This window comes from the organism of the source record quoted next, unplaced genomic scaffold (assembly GCF_019419815.1).
Source record: "Pyrus x bretschneideri cultivar Hongxiangsu unplaced genomic scaffold, Pyrus_bretschneideri_v1 Contig7, whole genome shotgun sequence".
Classification (NCBI taxonomy): Eukaryota; Viridiplantae; Streptophyta; class Magnoliopsida; order Rosales; family Rosaceae; genus Pyrus; species Pyrus x bretschneideri.
In genome coordinates this window covers 2769154-2796588 of record NW_025999809.1, presented here as the reverse complement: position 1 = coordinate 2796588, position 27435 = coordinate 2769154, and the positions used below count along the sequence as shown (strand labels likewise).

Here is a 27435-nt window from a genome sequence, read left to right as displayed (position 1 = left end):
AAAGTACTAGTTTCTTACGACGAAATTCCCATATATATTCGACTGTTTGAAATTAACAGGAAGAACTTCAAATACTAAAAAAATGTCTAAAATTTACTAATTATGCCAAACTTGTAGACCACGTCATTACGGGGTATTTTAAGGTATCAAGGATACACAAAGAAAAATACACGTACAATGATAAATTGTCATAGACCTATAACTCTATCGTTGTTGCTCAAAATCTTATGATTCACGAGCATATTCCAGCCCCCTTGAGTGAGTACATTTCGGTTATCAGCACTTGACGCGTTGTCGTTTGACCGGACTATGGTCACGTTCTTTATCTATTTTCCCGTTCTCATCAGCGCTGTCGTTCCTTCGCTTACTGTCTTCACACGTGAAAGTCCAACCGGGAAACTGAGACTCGGAGTCTGAGAACAAAGAGGTCGGAGCTGCTTTGTAGTATGCTAGTGGAGCCGACTTTATCCTTCGTCTCACCTGCAATATAGTCAGTGCAGTGAACTAAGATGCCTGGAGATGAAACCATCAAATTAATTGCACAAGGCATATACTAACAGTAGCTTTCTACAATTTATGTTCTTGGGCTACAAGTACCGGTTTCCACTACTTTTTCCTTGTGAGTATAAATTCCCAGAATGCATAAAGTCTAATATACTCGAGGAATTCCGAGACAAGACAATACCTGCTCTCCAAATATTGTCGCATATGAACCTGAGCTAAAATCTTCAACAGATATTTCAGTAGTTTTGGCTCTGACTGTCAAATCATTCTCGAGTGACAAAACAAACCTAAGAGCAAAGGAAAATATATAAGGAAAAGTTGAAAGATATAAAGGACTGTACAGTAATCGCGCGATCAGGACTCGAGCATGAAACCTTGAAACAGCAGGGCAGTAGTGGTGACGGAGGGTATCAATCTCCCAAAGTGAGCTTCCTGTTTAAAAAGATATCTCATGAATACGTAAAAGCTACATGAAACGCAAAAGATTTGGAGATTAGTGGGGAAGTAAAGTACTTACTCATGGCATTTGATTTCATAGGATCACTTTGTTCATTATCAAAAGGATCCATGCCTGATTTTTTGATTGACTTATCTGCTGAACCAGTTCCAGTGCCATCGGCGCCATCAGCAGCCCTCTGTTCTGCTTCTGGATCATCTTTCACAGTTTCACCACCACCTCCCTGCACAAACATTAACTCCTCATATGCATCATGTATGAAAAGAAATAACAAAGAAACACCCACGAATTCAGGCCAAGAGGATAGTAAATTCATTGACAAAGAAACAATTAAAGATTGTCTTCATACCCGATTCACCAAGCAATTGATTGAAGGATGTCTCCGTAGAAGATTATGAACCAGCACAATAATAACTAATGCTCCAGACGGAGGAACTGAGATTGACAGCCTACTCAATTTCTTGGCAAAAGCAGCAGCCAAATATGCAGGAAGAAGTGGTGATTTTAAGCAAGCATCTACAAGCTTCAAATAAAATAGCACGATCATAAATTAACCAATTAGTTCAATCTAAATATTACCAATTAGTCCTATATGGCTTGTGTATGGAAGTATAAACTGTTACTGCAGTAAGATTAGTATTACCTGAAAAACTTTGATCGATGCTTTGCCATAAAAATAGAGGGAACCAGTAATGCATAAAGTTTCTCATAAAAGTTGGGGTACTCTAAACCATGTTGTGTCATGAGGATAAAGAGACTGCTAAGAGCCATGACACTAATAACACCACCAATGTCATATGATCGAGTTAAGAAGTCACTGCACATTGTCAATATATGTCATATGAGCTTATAGAAAAGGATACTGCATGTTTTGTTAAGAAATTAAATACACTCAAAGTCACAAAGAACAAACTGAAAACCATAAATAAAATATGTTCAGTAATTTTACCATAACAAGACGGGGTTAGCTAAGAAAGGAATGACTGCCTGATGGAGAGTGGCAAGAACCTGAGAATTAAACCATAGCCCAGTCAGAGAATTATAAAGTAGAAAACTATATATAAATGCAAGGTAAACAGAATGAACAGACAGGCACTAGATGAAAATAACATTTAGTCTTTTTTCCTGTTATAAAAAACTGAAATTTCATAATAAAGAGAGTACAAAACAAGATGGATAAAAGATCAATCATACAAAACGAAAATCAAGAACAGCGAGGGGAACCAACTAGAACCCCGAAGCCAAACAAGACCAAACTAAACCCACCCTTGAGACAAAGAAAGGGGGGTGAATCCAATAGAATCAAGCCAAGGTGAACATCCTTAAATGATTAGATATGGAGCCTAAATAAAGCAAAAAAAGCTGACTTTATCTCAACTCGTAAATTGCAATTTTGAAGGATTCTACCTTTGTTGGCCCTTTCTAATCATCTTAGTTATCAAAATAGCACTAAAAGAAACAAAAATTCTGTGTTTATATGATAAGATTTTGTCAAAGAGACTAAAGGGGACGAAAATCACAAAACCAAAGCACATGAAGTACAGTACCACACATCAGGCACTGCTTCTACATATTTACTAGCACAGCATTCCATATAAAGGAAACAAGTATGGTCCAAATAAAGTGTATGGCTAGTAAAAGACATTCAAATTAGGACATGGTGTTGAGCTATGAAGAAAGGGAGAGAATTAATCACGTTTTGGGTAGTGGCTATGAGTCTTACCTCCTTGTACACATCAATTGGAAGTGGTAACCTTAGAAATGATAACCATGCTTTAGTAAATTTCAATTTCATCTTTTTGGCAATATGTCTGCAGACAAGACCTGAAGACATTGTGAATCCATAAGGAATGTGGAACTTTAATCTCATACGCAAAATAGAGAGGGAAATCTAGTGAATGAATACACAAACAATTTTGATAGTTGCATTGACACATCTAGATTACCTTATCCTTCTGCTTCTCAGTCTTGTGCTGTTTACCATCTGCCTTCATCTTCCCAGCAAGCCCTTCATATTCACCTTTAGACAAAAAAAAAAAAAAAAAATCAATAAACAAAGAAACTTAAAAGCTCAAATGATCACAAAATTAAAAGATGTTATACAATAGGAAATAGGGACGAAAGTTCTTATAGTCTGAAATTGAGACATGAGGCATGAGGATACTCACAGCCCTCGGTTTATGTAGAAAATACTTAAACATACAGGAAAACCACACACACACATTCACATAGATTACCGTGAACTTGGGTAGGTGAAACTATGAGAATTGTATATTAGAGCAACCAATTTGAAGCAGAATTGGCAGTGTAAATTGCCATAACTTAAAGAGACTCTTGTCTCATGCCATGGTTAGATCACAGAAGCATACAAAAAATAGAAAAGAAAGATAACACTTCCTTCTAATGTTTATGGAATTATCCATGTATTACTCACTCTTTCGACTAATTATAATACTGTCCAATGAACTGGAAAAGAGGATTATTTTTCAGCATCTTTACATTTCATTAAGTTAAAACAAAAGGTTGGGCCATAATCATGTTTGAGGCCATAGCAGGGATTGACTAACTGATGCATACTCTATTTTCCCTTTTGGTAGGTGACTAACTTATCCATTATAATATTAATAATAATATCTTCCACTAACCTGATCCACTCCACATCTCATGATCAGTTTTTTCAACTGAGCTTTCCAGAGAGGGGATGTGTGATATCAAATAATGAATCTTGTGAATTACTTGATCCATGCTGCAAGTAAATGATTTTAGCAGTCAAAAGCTAACCAGTTAAAGCATCAACATACTAAAGAATCTAACACCTATGCATTATAAACTAGAATTCATTGACTTGATCACAAAATTAAAGAATAGGACAGATGAAAATGGACTTTGAGTCAAAGAAGAATCCAATATTACGTAGAGGCTACAAGGATCTCAATAACTTAAAAGTAAAATGTTTAATTCCAAGAAATCTTGATGTGAAACCAAAACATCTGTAGTGTCAACAATCTGCATATGGCGAATGTAACACTAAAAATCTACGGTTATTATTACCCAAAAACTTCACCACTTGGCATTACCTCCGACTTAATCAGAGCACAGAAGGAAATGTTCCATATTAGGGTTATGTACATCTCTTAACAAGAGAAATTCAATGAGAGAATAAAAGAATCGAAATTTCCTATGTGATAACATTGTGGACAATACTAACCTTTTGCTGGGATGCTCCCCATCACTGCCGTCTTTCTTCACGTTTTTGTCCTCTAAGAGAGAGATAGAAACAACAAACCAACCAAGTTAATACTAATACCACCACCACTCGAAACGATGAAAAAATGAAAAGTCAAACTTTTTGCAAGAACCACAGCACAATGTACCAGAAATGCCGTTTGCATCCAGAATTTTAGCAAGCTTTTCAAAGCTAATGTAGGTAAAATAACTGCAAAAAATAGATGCAACAATTACAATACTTTTTAAGTGGTCAGTACCACAACTTTCCTCAATAAAATTACTAAAATTAATGGAATGTGACCTTACCGGACATCGATATACTTGAAATACTTGGATGAGAGCAAGTCTAACAACAAATTAACCGGTTCCGTAGTGTAAACCTATGGATGACAACAGAAAATTATAACTTACTCTTCAAATTACAACAGAGAAACATGAAAAATAAAACTCAAATTAAGCTTTTGGAGAATAAATAAAACTTACAATACTACGAAGCAGCCTATGGTACATTGCAGAGTGAAACTTTCCGCCATTTCCGAACTTCACAAACTCCATTATCGTGTCCAACACCACCTCCTAATCACATCACCAGCAAACCGAATTAAAAAATTGAATTCAAAATTACATAAAAACAAGAGAAAGAGAAAAGAGAAAAGAACTGAAATTCAACAAATGGAAAAGCGACCTTGAGAGTTTCGTCAGATTGCGGCGAAAGCAGGACTTCGACGAGGGCCTCAACGAGCTCGTCGAACTTGGAGCGGAGCCAGGTGCGGTATATGAAGTCGGGGTCGTCATGGGAGCCATCGGCGGCGGAAGGCTTGGAGGAGGAGGGAGGTAGGTCGAGAAGGAGAGGGGTAAAGAAGGACTGGAGAGAGAGGAGGGACTCGAGGAAGAACTGGGGCGGCGAGGCCGGGGAGACGAATGAGAGGAGCTTAGGGAGGTTGTTGATGTGGGCCCGGGACGAGAGGAGCTGGTTCCCTAGTGTTTTTAGGTCGGAAAGCTTGGTGCTTTTTTGCTTCTGCTTCTGCTTCTTGGAGAGGATGGAGGCCATGGCTGCTTCTGGTAAAAGCTCGGCGGGAACGGAAAGGGAACGGGAACTGAAAGGGAGAGTGAGCAGAAGGGTTTAGGTTTTTAGGTGCGAGACGACTTCAATTCAACGAGAACGACATGTCGTGTTAGGTTGGTATAAATATAAACTTTTTCTTCTTCTGAAAAAACATAAATAATTAACAAGTCCTCTAAAGTTCATTTTTTTTTTATTTTAAAAAAAGAGACATTCTGATTGCTTCATCACGGCAGTCCATCATTTTGAGGTCAGGAGTATTTCAGCCTTTTCTGGGTACTATCGTGTGATTTACTAGAGTCAATAATTGAACTTAGAATATGCCGTATAGAATACGGGCCTGAAATTCGTCTCCAACTACTGAGCCATCCAGTGTGGTTAACAAAGTCCTCTAAAGTTAGTACCTTCCAATTTGCAGTAGCTTTCATGAGGCGTTGTTTCGAAAGGGAATTTCACACAGAGGTGCCTCGAACGCGGATAATCTCTACAAGCAATCTGCCTCTCTCACCAACAGCAGCAATATCATCGGACGTCATGGATAATTTGGATAACTGAGTCACCGGCTCAGATGCGTCCAAGTCTGAGGCGAAACAGTCCTCCGCATTTTCCAATTGTTTAACATCGACATTGCTTGCGGCACAAGGAATGTTGGAACACGACGAAGATGGAGTTTTCTTGATAGTTGCCACTTTTTTTTCTTTCTTATTTCTGTCATCATCCTCCCAAGTCGCTTATGATTGCATCCTAATGTTTCCTTAATCACACTGCTTTTAACCTGATTATGTTCAAGAATGGTTTTTCATCCAGTACTTTTAGCAAGGAGGAATACCAAGTCTCCGAAACTGAAGGGATAGATGCCTGCCTCTTTATATCCGGCCTGAAAGCTTTCATCTCTTTGTTCAACCTTTACAACATGACAGGCTTCCAGGGGCCAAAGTGGGATCCAAAGTTGTTGAAAGGAAAATTCTTGTTATCGTTACCGTCTGAGTAAGCCTTGAGCAGCAGCAGAGCCTCCTAATTTCTTCATGTCAGGTTCTCAGTCTCTTTTATTTGCTGCCTCAGCTGGAGAAAAAATTGCTCCACGTCGGCAGGATGCAAAACTTCAGCAGTTTGAAACCCTAACTTGTTCTAAAAGCAACTAGTTCACTTCACAAAAGACAGTGACCAAAAAAAGTGGTAAAGTGCAAAGACTGTAAATTGGAAATTATCAGGCAACTTGCATCAATAATTTCCTTAAAAATAAAATTTTACAGTAAGATCAATTTCTTTAAAATGAACTTGATATTAAGGAAATGAAATCCAATTTTCTGAATAAATAAAATCTCCAAAATCTAAATGGAACAACATCAGTTTTTCGAAACTTTGATCTTAATCTTCAGCTTCTTTGTTGCTCTTAACCCTTCTTCTTGTTCTCTCTTTTTTGAGCAGCAACCGTTCTCTTTCATCTTCCTCATTCGCGATTTTTGCACTCTTCCTCTCTTCCTTCAGAATGTCATCAAATGTGGACACCATCGACACGATCATCTCCGTCATCATTCTCCCTAGGGCGCTTGAGGTTACGCCCAAATATCTTCTGGATCACAGAAGAAACATCAACTGATTGCTCCTCCTTCACAGTCTTTGACCTGATTCTCGAGATAGACTTTTTCAGTTTTGGCATCGGCTTTGCTGTGCATTTCGGCACAATAGATTGCTTCGTGTGCTTCAAGCCTTGCTTTATTGAACAAGATTCTGACTTTGCCAAGGAGGGTTTGGATTTGCCAATCACAACCTCCAGATGCTCCTCCTTCACGCGATGTTTGATTGGATGTTTTGGGACAGATTTGTTCTGTTTCGGCATTGGTTTTGTGCTGCATTGTTTTGTTGAAGAGGATTCAGACTTTGCCGAGGAGGATTTGCTTTTGCCAACTTCTTCATGCTCTCCTTTAGAAGGCATTGGAATTCTCTGCACCGTCAGATTGCAAAAAGGAATAGTCCCGGGACTCCTTGATGATTTTACACTTCAATGTCTTGCTCAAGGGGGCAGCGCTCTTTTCAGAATTCAAAACCCTACACGTCAACTTCTTCAACTCAGGCACGAAATCCTTCATCTCTTCGTGCAATCTATGTGCCATAACACGTTCCAATGGGCGAAGAAGGATCCAAAGTTATCAAAAGGCAATTTCTTCTTGTTATCATCAGTAGTACTACCAACGGAGCAGCCGTGAGCAGCATCAGAGCCTCTTGATTTCTTCATGCGAATGCGATCTTTCAGTTGCTTAAAATATTGTTTGTGCTGACAAATATTGAGTATGAACACGGTCAATTTTGTTTTCTTTTTCTTTTTCAAATTTAGTAAATTAACAGAAAAAAGGTCATGACACTTTTTCCAATGGTACACAAGTTTGCTAAAATTAAATAAAGAATAATTATAACAAAGAAATAAAAAGTGATATTTTGGAATTCTGCATGCTACGTACATTCTGTCAAAATATCATACATGAAGGATTAGGATCACAATCTTCTTTCAGAAGGGAACGGTATCTGTTAAGGAAACAAAAATGTTCAAAACTTTCAACACTTAAACAGGATTGGACACTACCACCTAAAGACTAACTGAATATGGAGATTGCTACTCGTTGAATGTGGTAACCTGGTAAAGTTTCCGAACAACTCAAATTACAGGAGAGTGAAGACATAGCCGACTGTAGAGCTCGAATCACGAAAAACGCACCTGGCTCTCATCTAGGTTTAGTTAGCATTGGTTATTGATTTTGGTGTGAGTTGCGCTTGTGATTCAAGAACATACGTTTAGCATGAACTCAAGATCTTGAACTTCGGAAGCAATGTTTTCTCCTTATGAACAGTGTCTGGCAAAGAAGAGAAGAAACATCTCAGATCCTATTAATTTGTGAAACTTCAAAACTTTGAGCAGAAAATGGTGGCAATTTGAACCATACTAACCTCAACTTTGCATCAAGAATCATTAACTCCGAGCTGCTTGAGAGAATCTGGACCAACAAGGAATATACGTTGTGGGATATGGTACCGGAAAACAACTATTCCTTTATATGCTGTCCGTGGTACACCATCCTGAAAACAAAGGAAACACAAACAATCAACTCCAGATTGATAACTTAACAACTGGGGTTTAAAGAGGCATTTAGCGCATTTTATTTCTAGAGCTACTTGCATCCTTAATGGAGACAGGACTTATTGAATCGAAGATTCTCCAGTCATAAAATCAAATGCATTATTCCTAATTTCAATGATGATTGACAGGAAAGTTGCACAATAAAAAGGAAAATGACCTTCCACTCTTCAAAAATACCAAACTGGCCAGCAATGTATTCGAAGTCTGGCTGGTCGTTGTACTGTATGCGAACATCACCACCAATGTTGCGTGCCTTTAGTACAAGATCAGATCCACGGATAGGTTTAGCTTTTTTCACAATGTCAGCAAAGTGTTTTATATACTTGTCCTGCAAACAGGTTGAAAAATGTATTGATTATAGATGTAAAGAAAGAGCATTCCAGCCAATGTATTAAAGCATCCATTACCTCCATCAGGTAGCTCAAATCCATTGATTTCCAGTCAACCTTTAGAAGCAAAAGGTAGAAAAGAGTAATTCAATATGAAAATGTTGAATAATGATAAGGACAAACTTAGAGTAGAGGAATGATATAGAAGAGAGATTGGTAATTACCGGGACATCATTCAGCTTGATTGGCTCAAGATATTGTTTGAAAAACTGTCCCAGACTAGAACCCTGCATTACAAGAAATGAGAAATGAGGCTTAAGAAATTTGACAATCCTACGAGGAAAGGGGAGGGGGTTGGGGGGGGGGGGGGACTATTTTAAAGACATTGTACTTGACAATATCACTTAGGTTAAGTTAATCACAATGCAAAACTACTACATAGGGATTAAATAAAGAAGTTATATACGGCAATAAAAAGATGGGAGAAGAAACAAAGAACCATTTTAACTCAGAATATGAAAGTTGTTCCTCTAACATTGTTTGCATTTTCAAAGAACAAAGGACCACTTAAAGATAACTCCGAACTTTATGAAATCTGTTCCTCTAACAATGTTTGCAGTTTCAAGGAACAAAGAACCACTTTAAGATAAGACTTCCTGACTTCCAGGATAGATATTAAATAAAGTCGGTGCAGAAATCAATACACTAAATCACTGAATTGTTCGGAAAGTAAAGGTGTGACTGCTTGCACTATATAACGCTTAAGGTGGTTGGGAGGCAATGAACATGAAAAAGTACGAATACATACATGTTCTCCAAAATTATATGTTCTGCACACTTCTGGCCGAATAAATTGTCGACCTTTATGATTCTCTTGTAACCTCAACCAGTCATCCCAGTAAGTGAAGCATTGTGAAAGCAAACATTTAGAGGATATGGATCTAAATTTAAAAGCATAGAGAAGTATAAATTAAAATAAAAGTCATTTCAGCAACAAGGATATGCCTTTGGCCATTTCGGTGATAGCTCATCCCATGTAGATCTAGCCAGCATCCACCCGAGACCAGGAAAGAAATCCGATCTATAAAGTATTTCTGCACAGTGAATCAGACAGCAGATCAGAAAGCATAATGGCTCTGACAGTTCTATTTCAGATAGCTGTCGCTCTGACAGTTCTATTTCAGATAGCTGTCAATGTCTCGTGCCCAAACATCCGTGGAAAATACTGAGGATGCATGCACTTGTTGGTAAGATGATAATAATGTAATGTGTTAACTGATAAGGTTAGGTAATGTAGCAGAAGGCCTAGATGCAAACATAATTGTCAAACCTTAAAAATACGAGCAAAATGTTACAAACCTACATGAGCCAGTAACCTGAACAAACATGCCCAAATAAGCATTGGTTCTCCCACAAAAACAAAAACATTTTCTCACTCCAGTCACAAAGGACAACAAAAAGGGGTGTCGGATAGGGACATTAATATTACATTATGCAATTGGTCCTGAAAAAATAAAAGTTGTATTATGCTTTATTCCAATCTTAGGAAGATTAACTTGAAAAATTAATGAGAACTCACTAGGATCATGCACAAACTGCTTTTGCCCATTGTCATTCCACGAGGAAACGGCCATGATAGACCTACCACAGTTTAATATACAACACAAAAAAAAGTGAGGAAAAGTCAGAATTTCTGGAGTCCAGAACATTTATATAATACGTATTCAAGCCATAAGACCTTGGATTCATCTAGAAGACATATCTAGAAGACATACTTATCCTTGTCAAGAAGAGCTGCTGCAGCCTCAAAATAATCAAAAAAATCAGGAGCAATTTCCATATCATCTGTGTTCAAGGATGATGGATTGTATCATACTTCGAGTGGAAACATAATAAAATAAAATAAAAAGATTGACAAGATAATCCGAGGAACACTGTTTTCACCTTCAAGTATGATTACGCGGCTGAACTTATGCTTGTAGAACAATCCATCCAATGCCCATTTGTAATGACCTAAAAATATAGGGATGTAATAGTAAGATGTAATAGTGAGGCTAATATACCTGAAGAAGCAAAGAATCCTTACGTGCAATTTTGTAGTATGCAATCAACTCCCCAGGTCTTTCAGCATGAACTGGTTCATAATCCAAATGCTGCAATTTATTGAAGTCAGAGTTGATGGCTATCCTGGTGCATTTCCAGCACCAAGGATATACAGTTTGATTATAAATGTACAACTTACTTGCATATAGGTAAGCTGATCGTAGCTCAAAGCCTTTTGTTTGACAGCTGGATGTGATCCATCCTATAAAAAATGAAGTTACCATGTTGAGCTATTGATTCTCTACAAGATAACTTCTAAAGAACAAGAAGTGTCAATGACATCCGTAATGTTTTACCAAAAATAAGCACATGATACCTGGGAGACAAATAGAGGAAACTTTGAGGCAACAGAACTCTGATATCTGGATAATTGGATAATTAGGCCAGTGAGTCGGTACAAATTTAAAAACTGTGCTGGGCGGTGTATGTATGATACTTACTTTTTATGTGACAAGAACATGAAACTTACTTTAAAACAGACTTCACAGTCCTTTCCAGATAATCAGCACGATTGCATGCCATAATTACAACTGCTGCCACTGGCACCTGGTTTTTGTCAATCAGCCGACCTAGGCCTTTCCCTGAAAATAAAAGGTGACAAAATAATAATCCTAAGTTAGTTGGAGTGTGTTATGGCAAAAAAATAAGTACTGAAAAGAGAAAGGGGATTCAATCTAAAAGTTTAATTAATATAACTAGTTAAATTGGTTGAAGGGACTATTATAATAAATAACTATTTGTATTTATATTTGAAGAAGAAAACACATGGGCTTCAAATGATTTGTTGTCTATAGTTATATGAAATCCATTTCAAATACATTCATCTAGCCTAATTCTGGTTTACAAAAAGGATTTTATATTACTATATAGTATCTGCCGTGAATCACCGAAACCCACATATTTTCTTCTTCTAATTGACTAATACTATATACATGGCATGAAAGCACACACAATATCTTACAAGACTAGAAAATAAGTAAATAGAGGTGCTTCTTTATACCACTATTAGAAAAGGATTTTTTCTAATAACCACATACTTTCAAGTTCTTGAACTAGGACCTTCAGTTGTCCACACTCTTGCTCTAGCCGTTGCTTTTCTTCTACAATTGCAGCAGTCTAATGTCAGAATTGAAAAAAAAAAAAAAAAAAAAAACAAAACAGAAAAAAGTATGTCATCACTTTTTTTTATTTTTTATTTTTTTATTTTTTATATAGAAAACCAGAATCTTACAGAAAAAAAAAAATATACGGGCAAGAATTTCATCAAAACCAACTGACTACCAAAGAGTAACAAAAGTAATATACAATCAACACAATAACCAGATCTGATCCAGATATATTACAGTAGAATGGGTATCCATAGTATGCTTTGGCAAAGAAGCTACAAAAGGAATAAGCACCTCCAGAAACCATGTTGCTACCTTAAGATATATGACAGTAAAGCCAAATCAAAACTAAATTTCGGAAAATGACGGAGACACTAGACTAGCAAAAATTACGATAATGTGCACAGCATAGTTGATAAGTTTAAAGCATACTCATTAGTACAGGACTAAAGAAAGGATAATCGTCGTGCACCATATGGTGTAAAAACAAACATCTAAAAGAGTCATGTGCTAGAAATATATCACACCGTCTAGGGAAACAATTTGTCCTTGTTGCAAGCTTATTTGATCAATAAATGTCCTCAACTGAGATGTACAATGGTTCTCTGACTCTATCTGCAAAATGAAAACAGATGTCATTCAAGATAAAGTAACCAACTTTTTACTGTAGAAGCTTCAAACGCATAAATACGCCTTATGGTTCCCGAAATACAAGCATGACCCATCTTGCTGGTCTCAAAGTAACAATAACAAAGAGACATAAAGAATATTAACATCGAAAATTAATCAATACAGATGTGAAATTATGTAAAAATTGCTTCTTTTGTTCGATTTCTTAAAGTAGGCAACAAACCAATAACATTAATTGATCCTACTAAACAATGTGCACCTAAATTCACATTTCTCATCAAATGAATAAATAAAAAGAGTTCAAACTGCAGACGAATTTCCCATGAACTACTCTGATACTATAACAGACTCATAATTTCTACATACCGCATCCGCGAGGCGATCAGCGTACTGCGATTGCGTAGCGAAAAGCCGCATCTGCAACCAAACAGATACACACACAAACAGAAGAAAATTTAGCAGTCATTTCTTTCAGCTACTGCAGCAACAACTCCACATACATTTAAATACCATATATTCGTGTGAGAATTAGGGTTTTGGGGTGCCTACCTGAATATAGATGAACGCCGCCGCTGCAAGAAACAGGAGGAACCGAAAATCGCAGAGAATGTTCTTCATTTTGTTTAAATTTGGTGCGAAAACAAATTACGGGAGCTTCCGATCTCATATGAATTTGAATCGGATGGAATTATAAAGATCAAGGATTGCAGAGAATTTTCTTCATTGTTTTGGTGTTTGGTGAATTTTGATCTCGTTTAATTTACTGGCAGTTAAGTTTCATGACTTGCTAACCTGCGCCGGCTGATTCTTGCTCGAAGCACAGTGATGACAGTGTCCCATTTTCCTTTGTTGGGACCAGAAATGTGAAATGGGCTTTCTGGGCTGAAAGGAAGAAATGAAATGGGCTTTGGGTTTAATATAGGCCCGATAGGTTCCATTTTTCATTTGCTTTTCTTAAGAGATCATGAACAAAAGCTGCAATTGCACACAGAGGACAAGAATTCCAACATTATCTACACCAAAGTTGACTAAACAATCAACCACCTGATTACCTTCAGGATATATATGAGAAACTTGAATCCTCATGTAAGAGAGATCGGTACAACAGTTGGACCAGTCAACTTATAAACGCCAAAGCACCTAAATAAATGTATTTGAAAGAAAATGCATCGCCAAAGTAGAATCATACTCAATCCAAAGAGAATGTCAACTCTTTTCCGCATCCATATTGACAACATGAATAGTATCCTTAAGCTCCGACTCCAATCCAGTAACAATATTGAAAGAACCCACAAAGCACCCTAGACAATGACCCAAATGATCTCGAGAAATAGCACCAAATTTAGCATTGCAAGAACCACAAACCTAAGCATTGGTATTTTCTTTGACTTCAAATGCACAAGGAGAACGCCAAAGAACCTCATGGATTTGGGTCACCCTTGTAAGGCCTATCATGCACTCCAAGCGCTCGGAGAGTGCAATGCTCGTCAACGGAGATTCAAAAACCTGCAACACAAAGAACACATTGACGCAAATGAGAACCTGTGACGAAGCAATAAGTCATCAGTTAAAAGCTTTCTCTCAAGAAATCGCCATAAAATAATAGAGTTACACAGATGAAAATTTTGACTCCAAATCCATCTATCCCAAGTAACAACTAATTGTTTACTTGGCTTAAAATCATAAGCCATGGATAAAGTGCACTATCAAAAGAAGCCAACTAAATTAATTTAGGGAATTGTTATTAGCACTCTAAAAATCTCATTATACACTTCAAACTTTCTGTATTATGAAAGAAAAATACACTTGTGAGGAGTGTAATGAGATTTTTAGAAGTGCTAATAACACTTCTCTTAATTTATCATCCATTCATGACAAAAGAGGCTTAATTTCTGAAATTTCTGACCAGATAGCAACAAGAGTAACAGTTAAATCAACAGGGCAGCACCTTGCACGAAAAAAAAAGAGAGGAAATACAATACATAAGAAAGAACTTTGAAATGCCCCAATTGTATTACTCAAATCAAATGTTTGAGATCATAATTGCACTATAGTGCATTGCTAATATTTGACGTTCTTTTGTAATTGAATTTTATTTTGTAGATCATAATCGCAAAGACTTAGTAGATAATACAAAAAAAAAAAAATATTAGGTGACGATTTTTCTTCATATCTTAATCTAAGAAGAACATTATATCTCTAGTTAATATGTAATATCTGTTTCATGCGCATTATTCTTTAACAGTAAAAAGATAAGTGATATCGTGACAAATTTGAGGCAAACATAATGTCATATGGGTAGGGGGATTTCTATTTCTAAAATCCCCGAATTATAAGTTGTGTTTGTTAATGATTGGTTGGTTGGTTATTATTCATTTTCTTGCTTAACCAAGTTAAATGAAAAATAAGTAATTTCCATGTATATCCATCAAACTCTCTAAAACAGCAATCAGGTGAAAATATAAACAAAAGCAAACTAGGCAGTTAAATCGACACATGCTCCACAATTGTCCACATGCCAAACCCATCTAACCCAAGTAACAACTGATTGTTAACTTGGCTTAAAATCATAAGTCATAGATAAAGAAAGTGCACCATCAGAAGAAGGCAACCAAATTAATTTATCATCCATTCCTGACAAAAAAAGCTTAATTCCTGAAATTTCCATCCAAATAGCAGCAAGAGTGGGCAGTTAAATCGACATGGCAACACCAATTCACAACATGATCACCAATCCAATTAGCATGCCAAAAACTAATAGAAGCACTAGTGCCCACCAACCATTTAGAGTTTTGACAAATATCCACAAACAAAGGTCGCAAACCATGCCAGATAGAAGATCTTGTAAGAAGAGTGCATTGGACCTTCACCAAAAATACAATACCTAAGAAAGAACTTTGAAATGCCTCAATTGTATACTCAAATCAAAGGTTTGTGATCATAATTGCACTATAGTGCATTGCTAATATTTGACTCAAATGACTCCTAATGAGTCCTTTTGTAATCGAATGTTATTTTGTAGATCATAATCGCAAAGACTTAGTAGATACAAAAAAGAAATATCAGATGACGATGTTAACTCGTATCTTAATCTATGAAGAACAATTTATCTCTAGTCAATATGTAATCTCTGTTTCATGCAAATTATTCTCCAACAGTAAAAAGAAGCCTTTCTATTTCTAAAATCCCCTAATTAGAAGTTGTGTTTGTTAAGGATTCATTTTCTTGCTTGATCAAGTTAAATGAAAAATAAACAATTTCCTTGTATTTCCATCCAATACAGCAATCAGGTGAAAATTTAAACAAAAACAAACCAAGCGCATTACCGTCATCCGCAACTCCCTCCCATATCTTCCCCAATCTTTTGGCAACTTACAATCGTATAAATCTCTCAAAACTCTCCACCCTGGACCCCACCACACCGTCTCCCTCGACTTTTGTTATTGGTCTTTGTTAATTCAGGGTCTAGAATCAAAACAGAGATCAAAATATGGGTGGCGACAAGGAGGCAACCTCCTCGTCCCAGCGTCTCAGGCAGCCGCCCCCGACGGAGAACACGCCGCTGATCGGCGACCCCAAGCCGCTGTCGTCCCAATCCAAGACCTTCGCCAACGTCTTCATCGCCGTCGTCGGAGCCGGCGTTCTTGGCCTCCCGTATTCCTTCAAGCGCACCGGGTGGCTCATGAGCCTCCTCACGCTCCTCCTCGTTGCGTTCCTCACCCACCATTGCATGATGCTGATCGTTTATACCAGAAGAAAGCTCGAGTCTTCCAATGGGTTCACAAGGATCCCGTCTTTTGGGGATTTGGGTTTCGCCGTCTGCGGCGTTTGGGGGCGCTTGCTGGTGGATGTTCTGATCATTCTTGCTCAGGCCGGGTTCTGCGTCGGGTATCTCATTTTCATCGGTAATACTTTAGCACATTTGCTCAATGCACCCACAGCATCCGATTTGACACCCCAGATTTTGGGATTGGCACCCAAAAGCTTCTACATTTGGGGGTGTTTTCCCTTCCAATTGGGGTTGAACTCGATTGCAACACTGACCCATTTGGCCCCGTTGAGTATTTTTGCTGATGTGATTGATCTCGGAGCAATGGGGGTTGTGATGGTGGAGGATGTGGTGGTTATGTTGAAAAAAATGCCGGAAGTGAAGGCATTTGGAGACCTTTCTCTGTTCTTTTACGGGCTAGGCGTGGCAGTGTACTCCTTCGAAGGGGTTGGGATGGTTCTGCCATTGGAGTCGGAGGCAAAAGACAAGGACAAGTTTGGGAAGGTTCTGGCTTGGACAATGACATTCATTTCTCTGATGTATGGAAGCTTTGGAGCTCTTGGTTATTTTGCATTTGGGGACCAAACCAAGGATATGATCACGGCTAATTACCGTGCAGGATTGATTAGTACCCTGGTGAAGCTTGGCCTTGTGGTGAATCTGTTCTTCACATTGCCTATAATGATGAACCCGGTGTATGAGATTGTCGAAAGGCGGTTTTGGGGAGGGAGGTATTGCTTGTGGATGAGATGGATGCTGGTTTTGGCAGTGATCTTGGTGGCATTGTTGGTCCCCAATTTCGCGGATTTCATGTCGTTGGTGGGGAGTGGTGTGTGCTGTGCATTAGGGTTTGTGGTGCCGACTCTGTTTCATCTGATCGTGTTCAAGAGTGAGATGGGGTGGGGGCAATGGTGCTCTGATGTGAGCATTTTGGTGTTAGGAATTGTTCTTGCGGTTTCAGGAACTTGGTCTGCTCTCCAGGAGATATTTGCTGCCAAAGTATAGGAGGGTTATACGAGTTGATGTGTATTTTGATTAGCATAGATTGAATGATTTTATCTGTATGACTAGAAGATTTGTCATCACAGTTTGATTGCATCATTATTCAAAACCTGTAAAGGTCTGATGTTTAAAGAAATCTACCACAATCTAATGAAGGGCTTGCATTGTCATTTGTCACGGAAAATGTTTGAGTTTTTGATTTGGGAGCTTTTTCTGGTTTTGGAATGGTTTGTTTCATTTGCTGTTTATGAATCCTCATTATTCTTCTGTTGTGTGCTGGTAAAGTACGTTGAACATAGAATGCATCTTGCACAAAGAAAAATTGAAGTGACTTGTTTGAGAACGAACGGGATAGAAACTAGAAAGAGAGAATTAAAATGCCAACTCCGCCGAGGTTTGTTGTGCTGAAATCAAACCACAACAACAAATATTTGCGCCACATACATGAAGAAAACAAGAAGGTGAGGCCCTGATACCCTCATTTGCTTAACCTCATTACGAGATTAAGAGTTGAGTGGAACCATGATTAAGAGCATACCTGCAAGCATCAAATAAGCTTCTCAGCTGTCTCGCCTTTTCTTAGTGAATTGCAAGAGGCTTCGATCTCTACCAGAGCTTCCAGTGTTGATACTCCTTGAAGCGGATGGCTGCACATCACTGAAGGACTACAATCATAGAAGGTTGGGATAAATATGAACATTTTCGAGGGGAATTTAATTTTTATAATTGTCGAGCATTGGATTGGAATGAAAGGAGCAACATAATGGCCAATGCACAGCTTAGACTTATGCAAGTGGCAACTGCGTCATTGGATTGGAGTCTCCCTCTGTCTCTCCCTCTCTCTTGTGCGTGCACACACACATACACATACACATGCACTTCTGTTGAAGTACACAGCTGCTATGTTATTACGAGTAGGAATATTATGATGTTCATCAGTGTGACAGGAAAAGTACTCTTATGGGCCTCTAGTTACCATCATATGTCGGGGGTATGAAATTCCAAATTGGTTCAGCTATCAGAATGAGGGATCTTCCATAAAAGTCAAGCTTCATCGCTATTGGTTTTGAACAGGTTTCAAAACCTCTCTTTGTCATTGTTGTTGCATTCCACCGACATATGCATTCCAGCTTAGGAGTCAAGTTCAATTTCACAACGAATAATGGCAAAATGCGTGAAATCAGTTGTTCTTACAAATTTCCATGTGATGAAGGTTAGTATAATATTAATCCACATCATGTACATGTGTGGTATAATGGCTTTGAACTTGAAGAGGGAGCGAAATGCTCCACTGATTTTTATAAACTTGTCACTGCTGCGTCCGTTCACTTCTTACCTCTCGATAATTCCAGCCAACCTGTTTCTTGTGATGGAGGAAAAGTGTGGTGTCTGCCTGTTGCACGGCGAAGATGCTGCGAAATTTAAATTTGATGTTTTATGAAGGGAATTAGAAGCTGAAGAATACATGGGAACACATGAGTCAGAAGCGTTATGAGCCTAAAGCCAGTAGAAGTGATGAGCGTGAAGAATCAAGTGACGAGTCCGACGTCAGTGAAATTGCCGAAATGCTGTGAAATTAAAAATGATCTCAAGTTCTGGAAAGAACAAGTAGAAGAAGATATGGAACAGAAGATGTACCCACTTTTTAATCTAAAATGTACCAGTTTTTTTTGTATAAAAAGTACCCAATTTTCTTTTATGGTAAATGTACACATTTGTTATGCTCTGTTGTTGCATACGACCTATATCTTCTGATTCCACTTTTGAGTTTGAAAGTTCATTTCAATGTCAAAAGTAATTGTGGTGAATGCTGTGGAATCAGTAATCTTTTCATTTTTCCGTCTGAATATGAAGAAGGGTGAACGCATTCATTTTCAATCACTTCATTTGCCCACTGAATACTTTTGATGAACTCCTTTCGTACGTGAAGGTCAAAAAGTGTGGCATACACCTGTTGAATGCCGAAGATGCTGAGAAATTATAATTCAGTGTCATTTCGCAGAAGCAGTAATAATAGGAGATCATGAAGGAGAAAGAGAGTGGCCGTGATGAGTATGAACTTATGAAGCCATGTAAAATTGTCAATTGAATTCGACCTTGATACAACCAATGTAAGGTATGTTTCTTTTCTTTTCGAGAAATGCTCTAACTTGGCTATCACTATACCGCTTAAGCAACCAACTCCAACTTATCTCTTTCTATTCGATAATACTGCTATTCCATTCACTTTGAACAATAATAACCTGTCCGTAGTTCAACGGAAAAGTTTAATCTCTCTCTCTCTCTCTCTCTCTCTCTCTCTCTCTCAAAGGGGCAATTTTGCAGAAGTGAGGACCTTTTACTTCTCCGACTTTGATGAAGACTAGGAGGAGAGGAGGTGCGAGACTTCTGCAAGCAGTTGAACTGGTCATGGTCCATGTATGAGGGGTTCTGGGTACACCTGATAGGAGGAGGAGGAGATGTAGGGTTGGCTGGTTGCTGACTTTATTACTTGCTGTAAAAGTTAAACCCTGGAGTATACAACACCATAAGTCTGGTTGCTGACTTGACTATTGATATTAATCAGACAACTTGATAAGGATTCCATTTGAATGGCGTGAATGCTTTCAAAGTTTGAATGTATATTTTCTTCAGAGGAAGGGTTCGGGCAACTTCCGTTCTACTTCTCTATATTTTCATGTCTACCGTTGAATTTTCTGGTGTACGTGTTTGTAAATTGTAACTAATTTGTGCAAATAGTCAAGTCAGCTCAAGTCAACCACTACCATTGGTGAAGTAAAATCTGCTCTAGTGCTGTTCTATCCCGTTCATCTCAAATATCCGATGTTCTTTCTTCTATCTATAACCAATTAGGCAATTACTCAGTTCGCTTCATTTGCTTGATTTTCAGTGTTAGATACAGTAGAGATGGAGTTCATCGGATTCTGTCAAGTTTTCATCACCATCATGACTCTGCTGTACATTTGGTGCAGATCATTAACATTTTCTTCTCGGGATTCTTCTGCTGCTACCGAGCATGATGATGATGGTGGTGATATCCCCCTTTCTCGTGAAAAGTACGATGTCTTTGTTAGTTTCAGAGGTGAGGACACCCGCCTTGGTGTCACCAGCCATCTTCATGAGGCCTTACGTCAGAAGAAAATCGAAACATACATAGATTACAGACTTAATAGAGGAGCCGACATCAGACCTGCCCTTCTAGAAGCAATCGAGAAATCTACGGTTTCAGTAGTCATTTTCTCACGAAACTATGCTTCTTCCTCGTGGTGTTTGGATGAACTGGTACATATGCTGAAGCGCAAGGAAAAATACGGGCAGATGGTTATACCTATTTTTTACGACAGTCAACCCATCAGATGTGGGAAAACAACAGGGGAGTTATGCAGATGCATTTTCTCAACTTGAGAAACGTTTCAAGAGCAGAATTGACAAGGTGCACAACTGGAGGGCCGCTTTGAAAGAAGCATCCGGTATATCTGGATTTGATCATTCCAGCAAAACAGGGTAACTAACTCCCTAACTTAATTATACAAATTTCTGTATCTACTCAAGTTTTTCTATTCATACCAGATTTATTAAGGAAGTTTATACTTACAAACAATTGTTTGTCCTTCATAATTCTATATGCCAGGACAGAGGCCGACTTAGTTAAGAAAGTTGTCGACACTATTTGGAACATATTGACTCGCGAATCGTCATGTGATTTAAAAGGCCTGGTTGGAATTAAAACCCACATTGAACAAATTGAATTGTTATTATGCATGAATGATACAGTAGATGTTTGCACTGTAGGCATTTGGGGCATGGGTGGTATTGGCAAGACCACTGTTGCGGAGGCTGTATTTCGCAGGCTCTATTCTAAGTTTGAAGCTTGTTGTTTTCTTAAAAATGTTAGAGAGATATCAGGACAAACAAATGGACTAGACTGCTTGCAAAATAAACTTCTTAGCGAGATATTAAAGGAAAAAGATCTACCCATAGGATCAACTTTTGTTCGAGAAAGACTCAGCCGTACAAAGGTCCTTGTTGTTCTTGATGATGTGAGTGATCCAATGCAAATGGAGCATCTAGCTAGCGATCATCTTCGGTATGGCACTGGAAGTAGAATCATTATAACAAGTAGAGATAGGAACACACTTAAGCGAACTGTTGAAGATGACAAGATATATGAGATTGAGGGATTGAAACCGGATGAAGCTCTGCAGCTCTTTCATTTGAATGCTTTCAAGAATAGCACTCCTACAACAGATTATACAAAGTTGTCACTGATGGTGGTGGATTATGCTGGAGGCAATCCGTTAGCTCTTAAAACGATGGGGTCCTCATTTCATTGCAAGAGCAAAGAAGAGTGGGAAGACGAATTGAAAAAATTGAAACAATTTCCAAGTGAAAAACTCCAGAAAGTGTTGAGACGAAGTTATGATGAATTAGAAAAAAATGAGAAGGAGATATTTCTGGATATAGCATGTTTTCATAAAGGAAAGCGTATGGATGATGTAAAAAAAATGTTTGATATTCGTGGGTTCTCTGCAGCAGCCGGAACTAGGGTTCTCATTGACATGTCTCTCATATCAGTTGTTTCAACATGGAGAAAAATAGAGATGCATGATTTACTTCAAGAAATGGGCAGGAAAATTGTTTTGGAGCAATGTATTGAAGAGCCTGGAAAACGCAGTAGGTTGTTCACTGCTGAGGATGTGTATCATGTATTGAGAAATAACACGGTAAGAGTCAAATGCATTCACTTTCCTAAGAAGAAAAATAAAAACTAGCAAACTTGTGATGAACAAGTCGGATTCCTATGAATGCAGTTTCAATTAAGTTTTGTTGTATATATGTTGTATTCACATTTATACTTTGTTCTTGATTGTCAGGGAACAACATCGGTTCAAGCCATATTCTTTAACAGATCTGAGTTTGAAGAGCTTGAATTGAACGATGCAGATTTCAGATCGATGTCTAAGCTAATATTGCTCAGTGTGGATTTTTCTAAGACTGGCGACTACTGCAAATTAAAGGTTTCTCTACATCTTCCAAATTCTCTTCGTTATCTTTACTGGCGTGGATATCCTTTGAAATCTTTGCCGTTAAAGTTTTCACCGGAAAGTCTTGTTGAGCTTCATATGCCCAACAGCCATGTTCAACAGCTTTGGAAAGACGACAAGGTATTTATTCTTATTTTAGTTCATGTATAAATGTCATGTAGAAAGTCACGATAAGTAGTTATTAATTCTTGCTATTTCTCTTCAACTTTTTCTACAGAATCTGATGAACTTAAAAGTGATCAATCTTTGTTATTCCGAAGATCTAACTGAAGTGCCAAATCTCTCTCGGAGTCCAAAACTTGAGCATATAAATCTTCTTGACTGTGAAAGTTTGGTTAAAATACCTTCGTATTTTGAATACCTTGACAAGCTTACTTATCTTAATCTTGGATGTTGCATGCGTCTCAAACATCTTCCTGAGATGCCAGGCAATATTGAATTCTTAAGTTTAACAGGCACTGGTATAAAGGAATTGCCTTCATCAGTTTGGTCTAATGAAAAAATATCTAGGCTTAACATTGGATATTGCAGAAACCTTAAGAAACTTCCAAGCGGCAGATGTAAGCTGAAAGTCTCCGGTACTTTTAATCTAAAACACTGTTACTCTCTTGGCGAGTTTTCGGAGCTTCCCAGGGATATAAGTGTATTAGATTTGACTGGAACAACAATAGAAGTATTGCCTGTATCATCACTGGAGCGCCTCTGTAGTCTCACCACAATTCAACTGAAAGATTGCAAAATGCTCGTGACTCTCCCAACCGGCATTTGTAAGCTGAAATCTCTTAAGGAACTTGATCTCACTGGTTGCTCTAAATTCAATAACTTCCCAGAAATCTTGGAGCCTATGAAACAACTGGAGTTTCTCAGTTTAGAAGGAACATCGATTAAAGAACTACACTCATCAATCGAGTTTCTCTATGTTCTAAAAAAACTTCGACTGAAAGGTTGTGAAAAGCTTAAATGCCTTCCAACAAGCATTTGTAAGTTGAAATCTCTTGAGGGAGTTGATCTCACTGGCTGCTCTGCATTTTACGAATTTCCTCAAATATTGGAGCCAATGAAGGATCTGGAGTTTCTTTGTTTAGAAGGGACATTGGTTAAAGAGCTTCCGTCATCAATCAAATATCTAATTGGACTTGAAACACTAGATCTTCGTCTGTGCAAGAACTTTGAGTTTTTCCCGAACAGCATCTACAGTTTAACCAAACTCAGAACTCTCAGCTTCTTTTCCTGTTGGAAACTTGAAACTTTGCTTCCTGCTACTGTCTTAGTCAGTTTGCTTTCTTTGGAAGTACTAGACCTCAGTTACAGCGGTATATCCGAAATCCCTCCTGGCCTCATTTGCTTAACCTCATTACGTGATTTAGATTTAAGTGGAACCAAAATTAAGAACATACCTGCAAGCATAAAACAAGCTTCTCAGCTGTCTCGCCTGTGCTTAATCATGTGCAATAGGCTTGAATCATTACCAGAGCTCCCGGTGCTATGTTGTCTTGAAGCAGATGGCTGCACATCCCTGAAGACAGTGTCAAGTTCAAGGACTGCACTCGTACAATGTTGGGACAAATTTGAACTTTTTCCAGGGGTGCATAAATTTTCTAATTGCCGAGCATTGGATCAGAATGCAAAGAGCAACATAATGGCTGATGCACAGCTCAGAATTTTGCGAGTGGCAACTGCATCATCCATGTTTATAGAAGAGGATAATGTATGTCTCTCTCTCTCTCTCTCTCTCTCTCTCTCTCTCTCTCCCTGTTTTTCTCACTCTTGTGATTGAATTGAATACAAATGTATCTTTGCTCTCTAACAAATTAGACCTGGAGCAGCTTCTATTTTCTTATCATTTAAATAATACGATGTCCACCAATGTTATAGGAAAAGTACCCTTATCGGCGGCCTTTGGTTACCATTGTATGCCCGGGAAGGCAAATTCCAATTTGGTTCAGCTATCAAAATGGGGGATCTTCGGTAAACATCGAGCTTCCACCAGATTGGTTTCGTGCAGGGTTCTTGGGTTTTGCTTTCTCTGTTGTTGTTGCATATGGCCAATATCCGCTTTTGAGGTTGGGAGTTAATTCACTTTAAAAAATAATGACGGTGAAAGCCAGGATATCAGTCGTCATTTCATTTTTCCGTGTGGATATGGAGAACGGCATGACTACGTTTTCAATCCATATCACATGTATGTGTGGTATAACGCCTTCGAACTTGATAAGGAAGCAAAACTCTCCAATGACTTTTGCAAACGCGTCACCGAGGCCTCTGTTCACTTCTTTTGCCCACGGAATTGTGACCAACTCGTGTCCTATGTGAAAGTGGAAAAATGTGGGATCTGCCTGTTGTATGCCGACGATGCTGAGAAGTTAAAATGAGAAGTTATTTCGAAGGAGCCTGAAGTAGTAGCTGATATGCGACAAGATGAGTCTGAGGCGAGTGGAAGTGATGGGGGCGAAGCCATTCGAAGTGATGAGAATGAAGCGAGTGGAAGTGGATGATGACATTGGCAATCGTGGATTGTTCTGTACTACAACCAACCCATGTGTAAGGTATTCTTCTTTTCTTTTTACTGAAGTTTATTTTACAAAGTGGCACTGGCTGTAAAGAGATGGGTTTCAGCTTGAAGTTGAACGTACGGCTTCATTCAAAAGATCAATATCTGTTCCATAATCTTGTTGCAGCCTCCACATTTGCATGCTGCTAATTAATATTACCAACTGTTTAGATTTGAGGCCAACGTCAAGCACTAAATTAATTTGAACTCACAAATTATTGTTGTAAAATTGAAATCACACGAATAACATGAAATGACCACGGTTGCTGTGATACTTTGGAGCCCCCCATGGCCAAGAACTTTCTTCTCCTTGATGACTTTTCGCCTTGTCAACATTTCTTTTAGATCCACCACCGACATGAAGCTGTTTTTACATTTTTTTTTTTTTTTTTTTGGTGTAGAGCGCTTCCTCCTCACCTTTAGACGAAACCCATCCCATTTGTTTAGTCATAGCTTCTTGATTGGCAAGCAAATTTTCAAATTTAACTAGTGATGGTTGAGTTAGCCATTCTTGTACAACAGCAAAATACTGTTACATCCCCTTCCTTAAAATATTGTATTTTATTTCCGAGATGTGAAATGACTATTTTGCCCCTTAGGAACCCATCCCATTTGTTTAGTCATAGCTTCTTGATTGGCAAGCAAATTTTCAAATTCAACAAGTGATGGTTGAGTTAGCCATCCTTGTACAACGGCAACATACTATTACATCCCCTTCCTTAAAATATTGTATTTTATTTCCAAGATGTGAAATGACTATTTTGCCCCTAAGTGGGTGTCCTAATTAATTTTCGAGCCTCAAAATTCAATTTCTTATACTTTTTTTGTGTTTCCCTAATCATATTCATGTACGTGTACATAATGTTGAAAACTAAATTTGAATCGAAACCTCGAGGGCTTATGGTATGACCTTTTCAAGAAAATTAAGCTTGAAGTAAGTGCAATAAGGAAATCAAAGATAGAAGTGCTGTCATATTTCTCATAGCCATCAAAGAGGCGCAACCTTACATATATATGGTAGAATGAAATGGAAACTCTAATGATTTGGTGCTCTGCACCCTACTGTAACTATTGGGAAAAGGTAAGCTAGATAATAAATATATCATAGAAGGGTCTAAATGTAATTGTCCGCATCAGCTTAATTATAAAATTACAATTTTTGTTGTTGGGGGGGGGTATTTTGGTAATTTAAGGGGTTTAATCCGATTTGACACCCCAGATTTTGGGATTGGCACCCAAAAGCTTCTGCATTTGGGGGTGTTTTCCCTTCCAATTGGGGTTGAATTTGATTGCAACACTGACCCATATATGGCCCCGTTGAGTATTTTTGCTGATGTGATTGATCTCGGAGCAATGGGGGTTGTGATGGTGGAGGATGTGGTGGTTATGTTGAAAAAAATGGCGGAAGTGAAGGCATTTGGAGACCTTTCTCTGTTCTTTTACGGGCTAGGCGTGGCAGTGTACTCCTTCGAAGGGGTTAGGATGGTTCTGCCATTGGAGTCGGAGGCGAAAGATAAGGACAAGTTTGGGAAGGTTCTGGCTTGGACAATGACATTCATTTCACTGATGTATGGAAGCTTTGGAGCTCTTGGTTATTTTGCATTTGGGGACCATACCAAGGATATGATCACGGCTAATTACGGTGCAGGATTGATTAGTACCCTGGTGAAGCTTGGCCTTATGGTGAATCTGTTCTTCACATTGCCTATAATGATGAACCCGGTGTATGAGATTGTCGAAAGGCGGTTTTGGGGAGGGAGGTATTGCTTGTGGATGAGATGGATGCTGGTTTTGGCAGTGATCTTTGTGGCATTGTTGGTCCCCAATTTCGCGGATTTCATGTCGTTGGTGGGGAGTGGTGTGTGCTGTGCATTAGGGTTTGTGGTGCCGACTCTGTATCATCTGATCGTGTTCAAGAGTGAGATGGGGTGGGGGCAATGGTGCTCTGATGTGAGCATTTTGGTGTTGGGAGTTGTTTCTTGGGGTTTCAGGAACTTGGTCTGCTCTCCAGGAGATATTTGCTGCCAAAGTATAGGAGGGTTATAAGAGTTGATGTGTACTTTGATTCGCATAGATTGAATGATTTTATCTGTATGACTAAAAGATTTGCCGCACCCCTCGTAAGTTCGTATATTGGCATGGGGATTTTTGCTGGGGCTGACGAATCAAAGGAAGACAAATCCAAAACCTCATGTACCTTATTCGAGCCTGTCGACCAATTAGATGACTATGCTAAAAGTATTAAAGTATATTACTCCAATTCTGCCGTGTCCAATTCGGAAACTATGCAAGTATTTTCACGAGTAACTTAGCATTCAGGGGTATCATATTCGTGTCACCACCCCCAATGCTTATCTCAAAAGATGTGGCTAGTGTGTTTGCAGTCCTCGATTGGGAATCACTGGTCGTGACACTTCCCAAACAAGTGGCGTTCAAAGGCCACAATGGTAACTACCTCAGCGCCGCTTGAACAACGGACACTTGTATCTGCAGTTTCAACCACCAAAATTGGAGA

At 38.5% G+C, this 27435-nt stretch overlaps 5 protein-coding genes across 6 annotated transcripts; 3 read left to right on the top strand and 2 right to left on the bottom strand.

Moving 5' to 3' along the window:
• Nucleotides 1–72: 72 nt before the first annotated feature.
• LOC103932882 (protein NUCLEOLAR COMPLEX ASSOCIATED 4) lies at nt 73–5324 on the bottom strand. Its single transcript, XM_048573758.1, is given in 16 exon segments — nt 73–480; nt 686–791; nt 879–936; nt 1022–1184; nt 1311–1487; nt 1607–1778; nt 1911–1969; nt 2685–2770; nt 2773–2785; nt 2908–2981; nt 3607–3707; nt 4170–4221; nt 4336–4397; nt 4496–4569; nt 4673–4765; nt 4875–5324. Coding segments are annotated over 16 exon segments (1860 nt in total). The 5' UTR covers nt 5241–5324; the 3' UTR covers nt 73–276.
• Nucleotides 5325–7663: 2339 nt separating this feature from the next.
• LOC103932883 (alpha-1,3-mannosyl-glycoprotein 2-beta-N-acetylglucosaminyltransferase) lies at nt 7664–13391 on the bottom strand. Of its 2 annotated transcripts, none has more exons than XM_009342531.2 (18): nt 13103–13391; nt 12920–12970; nt 12451–12538; nt 11855–11917; nt 11287–11398; nt 11134–11179; nt 10957–11019; nt 10801–10867; nt 10659–10727; nt 10490–10559; nt 10294–10355; nt 9718–9808; nt 9523–9616; nt 8939–9001; nt 8793–8831; nt 8543–8713; nt 8196–8324; nt 7664–8097 (listed from the first exon to the last, which is right to left on the bottom strand). In XM_009342531.2, exons 1-17 carry the CDS (start codon nt 13169–13171, stop codon nt 8208–8210), a joined length of 1335 nt encoding a protein of 444 aa, XP_009340806.2. In that variant the 5' UTR covers nt 13172–13391; the 3' UTR covers nt 7664–8097; nt 8196–8207. The 2 variants fall into 2 exon arrangements, with proteins under 2 accessions (XP_009340806.2, XP_009340807.2); XM_009342532.2 differs by having other exon boundaries at nt 7664–8101; nt 13103–13389.
• A 2477-nt stretch (nt 13392–15868) lies between these two features.
• On the top strand, nt 15869–17508 carry LOC103932888 (amino acid transporter AVT3B). The gene has a single exon (XM_009342538.3). The coding sequence runs from the start codon at nt 16044–16046 to the stop codon at nt 17325–17327; it is 1284 nt and encodes a 427-aa protein (XP_009340813.2). The 5' UTR covers nt 15869–16043; the 3' UTR covers nt 17328–17508.
• A 2118-nt stretch (nt 17509–19626) lies between these two features.
• Nucleotides 19627–25139, top strand: LOC103932886 (disease resistance protein RPV1). Its single transcript, XM_048573916.1, has 5 exons — nt 19627–20717; nt 20837–22048; nt 22199–22489; nt 22587–24077; nt 24245–25139. The coding sequence occupies exons 1-5, from the start codon at nt 20232–20234 to the stop codon at nt 24452–24454; spliced, it is 3690 nt and encodes a 1229-aa protein (XP_048429873.1). The 5' UTR covers nt 19627–20231; the 3' UTR covers nt 24455–25139.
• Nucleotides 25140–26095: 956 nt separating this feature from the next.
• Nucleotides 26096–26990, top strand: LOC125472467 (amino acid transporter AVT3B-like). The gene has a single exon (XM_048573971.1). It carries the CDS (start codon nt 26229–26231, stop codon nt 26964–26966), a length of 738 nt encoding a protein of 245 aa, XP_048429928.1. The 5' UTR covers nt 26096–26228; the 3' UTR covers nt 26967–26990.
• Nucleotides 26991–27435: the final 445 nt, after the last annotated feature.